Source organism: Trichechus manatus, unplaced genomic scaffold, assembly GCF_000243295.1.
Source record: "Trichechus manatus latirostris isolate Lorelei unplaced genomic scaffold, TriManLat1.0 scaffold00097, whole genome shotgun sequence".
NCBI classification, from domain to species: Eukaryota; Metazoa; Chordata; class Mammalia; order Sirenia; family Trichechidae; genus Trichechus; species Trichechus manatus.
In genome coordinates, this window is record NW_004444033.1 from 5,912,623 (window position 1) to 5,925,078 (window position 12,456).

The 12,456-nt window shown below is 35.9% G+C and overlaps 1 protein-coding gene across 7 annotated transcripts in view; it reads left to right on the forward strand.

The window, feature by feature from the left end:
• The window catches only part of MKLN1 (muskelin 1), a 343,250-nt gene that overhangs the window by 298,458 nt on the left and 32,336 nt on the right, over positions 1 to 12,456 (forward strand). For all 7 annotated transcript variants that reach the window (XM_004382685.1, XM_023737113.1, XM_004382684.2 and 4 more), the window contains one exon: positions 1,900 to 2,029. In XM_004382685.1, coding sequence (XP_004382742.1) covers positions 1,900 to 2,029 — 130 coding nt within the window. The remainder of the gene's footprint in view (positions 1 to 1,899; positions 2,030 to 12,456) is intronic.

The following is a 12,456-nucleotide window of genomic DNA, read 5'->3' on the forward strand; positions in this document are numbered from 1 at the left end:
CTTAATTTTAAAGAAACAGAGTCATTTGTGCTGTAGAATTTCCTGCATTCTGTATTTGGCTGACTTTTATCCTTATAGTGTCATTTAAGGAGCCCTGGTGGCACGATGTTTAAGTACTCGCTGCTAACTGAAAGATCAGTTCTAACCCATTAACTGCTCTGAGGGAAGAAAGACCTGGCGATCTGCTTCTGTAAAAATTATAGCCTTGGAAACCCTATGGGGCAGTTCTGCTCTGTCATATAGGGTCACTATGAGTTGGAATCCACATAAAAACAACAACAGTATCATTGAACATATTTCTCTATCTTCCATATTTCCTGTAAGTTAGTAGTTAGATTGACATTCCTTTTTTTGCAGACATATGGATAGGGGAGTGCAAGAATACTTCATACATGCTCTGATTTGAAAGTATCAAGAGACATTTAATGTCTACTTGTCATAACTTTTGGTGATGTTAAAATTGTTCGGTGGGTTCAGGTGTTATCATCCTGACCAATTAGTTACAAAGTTTCTTGTCAACCTTTTACATATCGGTTTGGCAGCCATTGATACTCATTGCCTAGGTTTCTTTAGAGTTTGTAAAATGATGATTTTCCTAATTATATCATTCCTTTTGTATTGATTCTACTATTAAAAGAAAGAGAGAGAGAAAAGAACTTTCCCTCATCAACTATTTTGTCACCCTGAAAGGTAAACTATACAGGATAGACAGTATTAATATTTGATTATTTTCCTTTATTGGTTTTCAGATTTATGAGTTGATGCTTCAAAGTTAACCAGTGAGGTTTTTCAAAAAATTTTATGGAACTCCTGCATTTTTATGCATTTCATATGTTTAATCCAATGCTGTCATTATTCTTTTTGGTATTCAAATTTTCCTTTATGTTTGGTCAGTGGAAGCCCTTTCGAGTTGGCTTGTGTGTGCTTTTGACATGACCCTAGTCTTTGAAAATTTCCATGCTTTCAGGGACATTTCCTGGCCCAGCCCTAGAATTGACTGTTTCTCCAAGAACCTCTGATTTTCTAGTGGGAAATAATATTTAGGGACCAAAATCTGAGAGTTGGGGTGTTTTATGTTAATGGGTTGACATTGTCTCCAAATTTTTTTTGGTAGACAGAGCTAGGATACATACACACACACATATATATGTACAATTCGAATAAAAGTTTACAGGGTTTTTATTTTAATGTCTTTGATTTTGTATTTGTGAATCTTTTAAGGTGAAAATCCTATTTCCTAATTATATTACTTATTTTATGTATAATAGTTTTCAGAATAACAAAGCCAACAACAAAATCACTGAATGCTGTTTCAGATTGCTTTCTGATTATTCTTCTGTTTAGGAATAGTCTGGTAGGAATGGACAGAACAGTATGAATTAAAATCACTAAAAATACTACTTGTCTGTGTGGTTATACTACATTTTCTATACAGATAGGTTTGTTTCTTTTCCCCCTCAAACTTTAAGGTTATTTTTTTTTCTTTTGAATTAATTTTGTTTTCTGATTAAATAAAAACATATGCATAGTTCTAAAGTCAAAACCATAAGATCAGATATATTTGGAGAGATCTTCCTGCTCTGTCCTTTCCCCTGTAGATAACTATGTTTTTATTAGGTTTTGGTTTAATCCTCCCTTTATTTCTTTTTGAAAAAAGAAGCATGCACATACATCCCTTCAGCATGCTTTTTTACTTTAACAGAATATCCTAGAGATCACCTCTTAGCAGTAGATAGAGAGAGCTTCCTCATTTCTTTTTGCATCAGCATAGTACTCCATTACATGGGATTTATCAGCAAATTACATTTGTAGAGGTTTAAATTTTAAAAGGCTGTTTCTGAATGCTTCATGGAAGCGAATACCTTATCCTTTCTTTGCCCTTTTTTTTTTCTTTCTCAGAAAAATCGTTGCTTATATGTATTTGGTGGCCAGCGGTCGAAGACCTATTTGAATGATTTCTTCAGTTACGATGTGGACTCTGACCATGTAGACATTATATCAGATGGCACCAAGAAAGACTCTGGGATGGGTAAGGGCATTCAGTGATTCTTCTCTTATGTCTTAACTACTTTAGGTAGAAGACTATAGTCCAGTTTCCTTTCTATAGAACTGTTCTTCACCTCTTCCCCACTTCTTTAATTGAAGTAATTCTGAGTAAGAGGAAGAAAACTTTACCAGCTAAATTACCCAGTTATATCTGTTTTAAAACGTGAGCTATTATTATTTCCTTTGAGAATGTCTGTGAACAACATGTGTATTTTGAAAAGAATTATTTCTCTGTGTGTGCTTGTGGGGGACCCTTTGCAAGAATTAATATCTTAAAACTATTATTGTATGTTTTCTGATTCTTTCCACCTTCTGTTTTCACTGTAGTGGCCTGTAAGTTATGTTCTGGCATAGTAGGCTATGTCATTTTTCTAAGGGAGGACTTCACATGATTGGTAACACCTTAAAAGTTTATAAGCTCAGCCTCCAAGAAATTTTTCTCCTAGTAATAGGGTGACTAGTTTGCCTGAGTCAGTTCCAGTTTATGCACATTGCCCTGGCACAATTGTACAGGTTTCAGCAGAGCATCCAGACTAAGATGGACTAGGAAGAAAAGCCTGGCAATTTGCTTCTGAAAAATCAACCATTGAAAACCCTGTGGATCACAGTGTTCTGATCCCATTGTACTTGGTGTTGCCATGAGTCAGAAGGCAGACTCTGTGTACAGCAGCTAACAACAACAATCAGAAGTTAGTATTTAAAAACAAAAAAAACACCCAAACCGTTGCCGGTGAGTCAATTCGATCTGACTCATAGTGACCCTATAGAACAGAGTAGAACTGCCCTGTAGAGTTTCCAAGGAGTCCCTGGTAGATTCAAACTGCTGACCTTTTGGTTAGCAGCCATAGCACTTAAGCACTACACCACTAGGGTTTCCGAAGTTAGTATGTTGAATTAAAAAAAAAAAACAAAAAACCTCTCACCCTGAAGGCACAGGATTGTGCATTGTACAGTTTCACATATTAGACCGAAAGAGGAGATCCTGTAAGTTCCGAAAGCAAGAGCAGGTCACATTCAAAGGAGAGGGACTTGGAATGATAAAGAAATTCTCAGCAACACTGGGAGCCATAAGATAGAAGAACAAGGTCTTAAAAATTCTGAGGGAAAATGATAATCAACCTGGAATTATTTTCCTAGCCAAAACACCAATGAAACAAGAGGGAAAAAATGTTACTTTCAGATATTCAAGGTTTATCAATGGAATGTTGCCTGCAAGTAATAGAAAACACAACTAACTGACAGACAAATAGGGAATCGTTTCTCTCACGAAACAAGAAATCCAGAGAGACAATCTGAGACTGCTATAGGGGCTCAACAGTGTCTTCAGGGACGCCAGGTTCTTTTCTGTTTGGCCTCTTTAACATGGCTGTAGCCTCAGGATGGCAAGTCAGCTGAGGCACCTTAAACGTCGTGGCTTATTTCAGGTGGAAAACACGAAGGCAAATCAAAACTTTCCCAGAAAGCTCCCAACAGGCTTCTGCTTACATTTCACTGACAAGAACTGAGAACTGCCTTCAGGAGAAGCTGGGAAAGCAGGTTTCTAGCTTTTCCAGCATTATACAGTGCAAGAGAAAAGGAGGTTGGATATGGCTATTGAATCATGTAATCAGTAGTGTCTACAGCAGAAGACTGAAAATAATATACCTTTCTTTGAAAGTTACTGAACCATATATGCCAACAAAAGGAAGTAAACGTAATTTAAAAAGAAAACACACGAACTAGGAAAAAACCCTGTGGGTCACAGTGGTCTGATCCCGTTGTACATGGTGTTGCCATGAGTCGGAAGGCAGACTCTACGTACGACACAGGAATGCAGCAAAGGGGAATCCCAAGATGACATCTGCGCAGCATGCCTGATGGACTTGCCTAACAGGAGCAGGAGGACATAGGAAAGGAAACCTCTCTTCCTCACAAGAAGTGAGATTTCCGGATAAAGTGGACGCGTTCGGAATAAAAAGCCATTGATAGGTAAATAACAGATCTAATGTAAAAGATTAAGAATAGGAACATAAGAGAAAAAGCAAAAAAATTTTTTACAAGAATAAAGCTATCACAGTAAATTTCTCAGCTATACAGTGGCTATTACATCCCTAATCACAACAATGTAAAAACTACAATCAATTTAACCAAAAGTTGGAATAAAAGTTAGTGGGAGGATAGGGTGAGAGGAATGGAGGTACAGTGTAAGAGAGCTAAAACTCCCTCTACTATAACAGGAAGTCAGTAGGTGATGTCTAAAGTAGCGTAAGCATAAAAATAAAAATTGGCTAATAACATTACTAGCCCTGTGTGAAACCATCTGTCTTGTTTACTCGTTTATTTACTGCTGTGGAGGTGTATAGTTTAGTCTTAGACTTCCTTTACTGTTTAAGAGTTATTCTAACGTCCCTTTAAAATAACTAGGAGGAGACAGGTATAGATTCCCCTACAATCTTAACGTAGCTATACCTGAAAAAGTTATGAAGATAATAATTGATTTGACAAACATTTGCTGAAAAATACTATGTGTTGGCTCAGTGCTAGACTAGGGATATAGTGGTAAACAAGATGATCATGGTCTCAAAGTGCTTATAGACTATTGTTGCTGTTGTTAGCTGGTATTGTCAGTTCAGACTCACGTGATCCCATGTGTGCAGAGTAGAAATGCACTCTACAGTGTTTTCAAGGCTGTGACCTGTCGGAAGCAGATTGCCCGGCCTTACTTCCGAGCTACCTCTGGGTGGGTTTGAACTGCCAACTTTTCAGTTAGTAGTTGACTGCTTAACCATTTGCACCACCCAGGGACTCCTGCTTATAGCTAGCTAGTAGATAATATAATATTGTAATGGATAATAATAGCTACTCTTTATTTAGACCCTACTGTAAGCCAGACACTAAGCACAGAGCTTTTATAAATATCATCTCTAATTGGTGGTATGATTCTTATTTAGCAGATGAGAAAAATTGAACTCAGTGAAGTTAAGTAATATATTCAGCATTATACAACTATTTAATAGTAGAGCTGGTATTTGGACCCAAGAGCGAGTGCAAAAAAGTTGTTCTTTCCACCATGCTTGATTAGTGCTAATCAGGATAAGGAAAGGTTTTTTTTTTTTAAAATGTAAACCTGATGATTTTTCTTCCTTGCTTAGACTTTTAATCATTTCCCTTTGCTCTCAGAATAAAGTCCAAAATCAACCTAACTCACAAACTCCTTGATATACCCCCAGCTTATTCACCAGCCCAATTCTTGATTACTGTGTTCACTCCACCACCCTCTCTTTGTTTCCTGACCACCAAACAGTAACTCTTTATAGATCGCATACTATTTCTTGCCTCAGGACTTTTGTCCATACTCTTTCCCCCTACCTGAATCATACTTCCCTTCCACCGCCAAAATCTAGCTAACCTGTGCTCATCTTTCAAATCTTAGCTTATAGATCATTGTCTCTGAATTCTCAAAACTCCTCAAGCCCAGGTTAGGTATTAAAGCGTATGTCTCTCCCCTTAATCGTTAACACAGAAGTCTAGGTGTTCATGTGGCACTATAATCTTGACTCTGCTTTTCAAAACCTTTGAAAAGCTCAGCTGAAATACACAGAATTTAGTCAAGATTTCTTCAAGAGCATTTAATCTTTTCAGTGCTCTAGATCTCCTAAAAATTCTTCCCTGGGTTAAGTTAGAGTATTCAGCAAACCTTGTGTCAGAAGTATGATATACTGTATTGTCCTCCTATACAATTGCCTTTTTCTCATTTTAAGAAGTACAGTGGCTACAGTGGAGACGTGCATGTTGTTGTGACGCTGAACAGTTTCAGTGAAGCTTCCAGAGTAAGACAGACTAGAAAGAAAGGCCTGGCCATCTGTTTCTGAAAATCACTCAGTGAAAACCCTATGAACCGCAGTGGCCTGATCCCATTGTGCATGGGTCACCATGAGTCGGAGGCTGACTCCATGGCAGCTAACAAACAACAACAACTAGGTTATTAGGTTTTTTGCAGGCCATTAATAGTCCTTCTGGGGACAAGGCAGGTAATGTTTAAATCTCCACACTATTACTCATGGAAATCACCTATTTTATGGGTTTTATAGTATTCTGGTATGTTGTTGCTCTGTAGCATTTAGTCATTCTGTTATTTAACTGTTCTTCTAAAGCTTTATTACTGCAGTTAATTACTATAATTTGAGATGGACTTAACATAATTATTATGTTTATCTATGATTCAGTAATGTGGGTTATTTGATTAAAACTGCATTTAAGATGTCATAAAATTCAATTTTGATTGTTTGAAACCATAGAAGAAATATGTGTGAACTATTGATACCCAATTAGAGGTAATATATCTAATTGTAAAATTGCAGCTTCTTGTAATTTTTTGTTATTTAATTGTGTCAAATACTATAAAATCTTAAACAGTTGCTTTTTATAATTATATAAATGTATGTCTTAAATTCAACATCTCAAGATCTGAAGAAACTTGAACTCCTTTTTATTTTTTCTATTTTTTAACTACAGTATAACAATTTTGTCTTCCCCTCGGAAAGTATAATTTAAATTAGCAGATTAGCAGCTGCTTAGAAAGAAGGAATTTATTACTATTGTGTCTAACACATACATCTTACATCAGAATTCAGCATATCTAAAATTTGAGTTTATTTCTGAATAACTTTTGACAAGTCTGAACACAAGGGGTCTAGCAGACTCCCCATATGCAAGCTTTGTACTGAACACGGAGGATTGTCTTTAGTAGCCTGTCACACCACCAGAGCTTTCGGGTATGCTATAGAAACTCAGTCCATTATAATAGGATTGCTTTCTCATATCTGTGTTCATTCACGGTAGCAAACATACATTTGAGTCTTCCCTGTTTGCCAGATGCTGGGTCCAGCAGTGGTGATGCAAAGCTCTTAAAACCTGATTCCTGTTCTATAGTAGTGATGTGTTTACTTGTGTTCCTTAAGTTCTGTCGACTGTATTTTCTCACATCTGCCATTGTTTATTCCATGCTCTTCTAACCATAGTGGCAGATTTGTATAACTGAAAGATGAGTGAATCCAGTCAGCAGACCTGTCTCTCTTCATCTGGATCTGCCACTCATCCCTCTGCAACTTTGGCAAAAGCATACAACTTCTCCAGATCTGATCATTCATTTAAAAATTAGGGTATTGGACCGGTTGATTTCAAGGCCTCATCTAGCTTCAGAATTTTGACAGTTAAATTTCATTCTGTCTTGCTGTTACCAGGTTGTGAAAGTGTATATGCAAGCTACATTAGTTTTGTTAGATGATCTGCAAAATCTGATTTATACGTAAACATATTTTCATTAAAATTTTAAAAGCAGAATCTTACGATTTTCATTGAAGCCCTCGGAATGTGATTAGGTGAGATTGTTTCATTCAGTGTAAGTATAGAGTCAGAGTTGACTCAAAGGCAATGGATTGTTTGTTGAGACTTCATTGCTTTCCATTTAGTATCTTTTATACTTGGTGTGCCATTATTCTAAAAAAATGGATTATGTACTTTTTTTTTTACTTCTCCCATTATTGGTGATAGTAACTTTTCCATAATTTCCCCCTTCCACTCTCCTAGAAGTGTTTTTTTCTAGTTACAAGCTTATAAAAGTATTTCATATTTTTAAAATGTATAAATTAGGTCATTTGGTAGTAAATGTAAACTAAAGTTCACCTATACAAACAAACATGCAACGACACTAAGGAAATTTTTGAAAATGAAAGGTAATGAAGTAGTACTAGGACTACTAGATATTTATAAAGCTGCAATTTGGTACAGATGAATGAATAGATAGTATAAAAATATCCCCAAATATGTATGGAAATTTGCTACATGATAAAGCTGACATTTCCATCCAGAGAGGGGAAATGGATTATACATAAATGACATTGAGACTTTGCTTAAAAGTTACCCCCTTCCCACCAAAAAATCTAACTACCTACTTGACTGCTATGTATGAAAGAAAATTCTAGGTAGACTCAAGTTTTTATACTTAAGAAATAAAATTATAAATTAGATTTTTTAGATAATCTAGGATTGGGAAAAGATCCAAACATGACACAAACCAAGAAGACGTCATAAAGAAAGAGATTAGGTTTTATTTTCTTGCAAATTGAAAAACTTTATGTGACACAAAAATACTTGAAAATAAATAATAAATGACAAACTAGCAGCTAAGACGGCCAACGGTTAATATCCTACCCTAAACAAAAGGCCGCTACCAACCAAAAAGAGATGCTTCTCCAGTAGAACAGTGGCAAATGACATGAATAAATAATTCAAATAGCCAATAAATGTATTTATGGAAAGATGCTTAGCTTCATTCATAATTTTTAAAATGTAAATTAAAAGATCGCTGAACGTTGGTATGGTCGTAGGGAAGTAGATGGCCTCTTACACTCTGGATGAAATGCAAATTGGTGCAACCTTTTTTGGAGAGTATTTTACCATTATCTATTAAAATATAAAGTACATATACTCATAGAGTGAGCATTTATTTTTCTAGGAATTTATCCTACTCACATACTTGTATAGGTACACAAAGATTACCTGTACAGAGATATTTTTTGCAGTATTGTTTGCAGGAGCAAAAAATCCTGTAAACAGCTTTAATTATCCACCAGTAGGTAGCCAGTTAAATAGATTATGGTTGATCCATTCAATGAGATTACTTTTTTGTAGCTTTAATGCAACTGAGATAGTTCAATAAATACTATATTGTTGCGTGTCAAAAGCTAGTTGCAATTTTATAAAAAGTAAATAATGAATGATAGAAACCCAGGTTCAGGTAAACTAATAAGAGTTCTAGACTAGAGATACTGCTAGAACTTAACAAGATCTCTCTCAACGTTTAAAATGTCCCAAATATAGAGCATAAGAAATGCGCAGATACTGTTGGCTGCCTACCTCATAGCCATTAGAGAGTTGTCTTTGTAACCAAACCTTAATTTTGTTTTGAGCCCTGGTGGTGCAGTGGTTAAGTGCTCGGCTACTAACCGAAAGATCCGTGGTTCAAACCCACCAGCCACTCCTTGGGAGAAAGATGTGTCAGTCTGCTTCCATAAAGATTTAAAGCCTCAGAAACCCTATGAGGGCACTTCTGCTCTGTCCTGCTATTGGTTTAAACCAGTCATTATTATCCTTTGCCAGATTATTTCACTTTTCTTGCCCCCTATGTGGCACAGTTCTAGTCCATGAGACATAGGGAAGGTCTACTGGGAGATACTTGAGAAAAATATTCTCCCTAATGCAACTAGATATTGAAAGATACCTTTGCTTCCCTGTTTTGGATGCATTCTATGAGAATGTGCTGCTTAGAGCTGGTATTGGCAAATTTCAAAAATGAGGGGAAGGCCAAGAGGCTCGCAGAGATTTTAACCTGGCACCATGATTTGGTTGAACTGCTAAAATAATCCTGGAATATAGTTTTGTTAAATGAGTTTGTTAATCTACTCTTAGTTAGGTCTTCTCTTGCTTGGATTGAAAAATATCCTACTAGAATTTGTAGAAAGCTGTTCTGATTAAATTCCTGATTTTTCCCCTTGTTCCATACCTGAAGTAATTAATAATGAATAACATGAAGAAAAATAGAGTTGAGATTAGTTCATGAATTAGTTCAATAATGTATCTTCGTAGAGAATTGAAAGGACTTCAGAAATATTTGTTATCTTTTTGTCCCCTCTAGGGTGTCCTTGTGTTAAAAGTTCTGGTAGTCTCCCCCATTTTGGCTATTGGATAAACCAAGGAGAAAAGAGAAAAATGTGATTCAGACTGTCAGATAAAATATTTTATTTGACTTCCTCATTAGCTGTCCTATTTGATGCTTTAAAGATGCTAAAGAAGAAATAGAGTTGAAGGTTTATCATTATAATTTCCTGGAAAAGCCATGCAAAAATAACAGTTTGACAGTAATAGTTGTTTGTTGTATAATTCTTATTCTCTATTTCCTCAGACAAGTGTCCTTTCACAGTGTGTTCATTATCAACATATGATCTTGTTTATGGATCTGTTTGGTTAATTTTTCTTTGTGAGTCAGTTTATAAAGACTGGTTAAGATTCCTGGCATTCAGTAAGCTTTTTAGCAATTGAATCTAAAAGCTTTTTAAATCTTTTATGTTGCAAATCTATCTGACACCCCCCATCCCCCATCACCCATCAGAAACTAGAAACTATTAATTTAAAAAGATAGCCTTGTTTTCTTCCTGGGGAGAAAATTAGTACAAAAGACTGTATTAACAGTTACGGCATGTTAGATTGAAAACTTCTTTTTTGGTTTTGACCTTTAGGTCTTTTTGTTTTTTGATAATGCCATTTTTATTGAGCCAGTTTTTTATTTATTATTATTATTATAGAATTAATGCCATGTACATAGTTAATAAACCACAATATAAACAATATTGAAGGTTATAAAATGAAAAGTACTTATACCAAAGTAGCAAACTAACACAGACTGCCAACTCCTTTCCACAAAGTCATCCCTGGAGAAATAAAAATGAGAGGCAACTGGATTCCACAAATTCTTTAAATGAGGCTGAAGACTATCTTGAACATGTTTATCTGTAACAAGTTGGTGGCTATAATCTGAGGCAAAGTGTCTCTTGAGATGTTAGTGACAGGTTAGAGTAAAAGAAAGCTTTTAAGATCTTTTGTCTCCCCCCAAATTACCTTGAGTTAATTCTTGGCCCTTTACTATAGAAACCAACAGAGTATGATGTACCACTAGTGCCAGAATCCAGGGGCCACAGTATGGCAGTGCAGAAACCCTACTGGAGTTCAGAGTTGCTGAAAACAGATGTGGACTGACCATCTATTCTCAGTAAATCATTTCTACACACACACGCACACGCACACGCACACAGCCACTTCATGCTCAGGGAGACTGCCTTCTATTTCCCCAAAAAGATTTAAAGGTGTGTGACCCTTCAGGGGCCCTGGTGGCGCAGTGGTTAAGAACTCAGCTGCTAACCAAAAGGTTGGCAGTTCGAATCCACCAGCTGCTTCTTGGGAACTCTTTTGGGCAGTTAGTTCTGCTCTGTCCTGTAGGGTCACTATGAGTCGGAATCAACTCAACAGCAACAGGTTTTGGTTAACCCTTGCAGAAGGGAGTGATGATTAATGGAAGTGATAACTGGTTCTTGATACTTAGGCATCACTACGCTATGTCTCTTCCTCTCTATTTTCCTTAAACTCACTGGTACTGATGCCAGTTAACGGCCTGGTCTTTGGGTCCTCCCCAGTATGTATTACCAGAAAGAATAGCTAATACCCTGAAAAACATGACTTCACAGACCAATATAACTAGACAGTTGAGGACTACAACTATTTCAAAAGAAATCAATGAACTTAACAACATATATGATCTAAAGCAAAATTATCAAAATGGATGACCCAAGAATTTAAAATAAGCATGATCAGTATCCTTAAGAACATTAGTAATATGAAACAAGATCTAGAAATCATAAAGAGCTAAATGGAAATACTGGACATGAAAAAAATAAATGAAGACTACAGTAGGTGATATAAATGGATGGATGTGAATAATTAATTATTTGAAAGATTAGAATGAAACACTCTTCCAAGAAGAAATGGGGTGATGAGGATGTAAAGAGATAAAAAATATGAAAGAAAAGCTAAGGGACATGGAGGATAGTTGTGTAAATGCCAGAGTCTTTTAACCAAAGTTCTGGAAGGAAAGAAAAATTTAAGAAAGTCAAATAATTGAAGAAATAATGAAGATAAGTTTCAAAGAATTAAAAAAAGAAGACAGACCATAGATTGAATGAAAGGACTCATAAAGAACCAAACAGGAAAAGTAAGGAAAAACTCATTCCTAGGCATATTACAATAAAATTAAGAATATCAAAGACATGGAAAATATTTGAAAATATGTCAGTGAGAAAGAGCAGATCACCTGGAAAGAAACAAGAAGATCTTAGACAACTCAGCAGCAATACTGAGTGGAGGAAAACAGTAAAATTAAAAATGTTACAGTAGGCTCCAGATAACCAAAACAATCTTGAAAAAGTAGAACAGTGTAGGAGAACTCACACTTCCCCTTTTCAAAAACATACTACAGAACTATAGTAAATCAAAACACTGATGTAAGGATAGACATACAGACCAATGGAGTAGAATTGAGAATCCAAAAATAAACCCATACACCTTTGGTCAGTTGATTTTTGGCAAGGGTGCCAAGTGCATTCAATGGGGAAAGAATAGTCTCTTCAACAAACGGTGCTGGGACAGCTGGATCTCTACATGCAAAAGAATGAAATTGGAACACTACCTCACACCATATATGAAAATTATCTCAAAATGGATCAATGACCTAAATACAAGAACTAAAGCCATAAAACTCTTAAGAAAACATAGGAATAAAGCTTCAAGACCTTGTTTTGACAGTGGATTCTTATATATGAC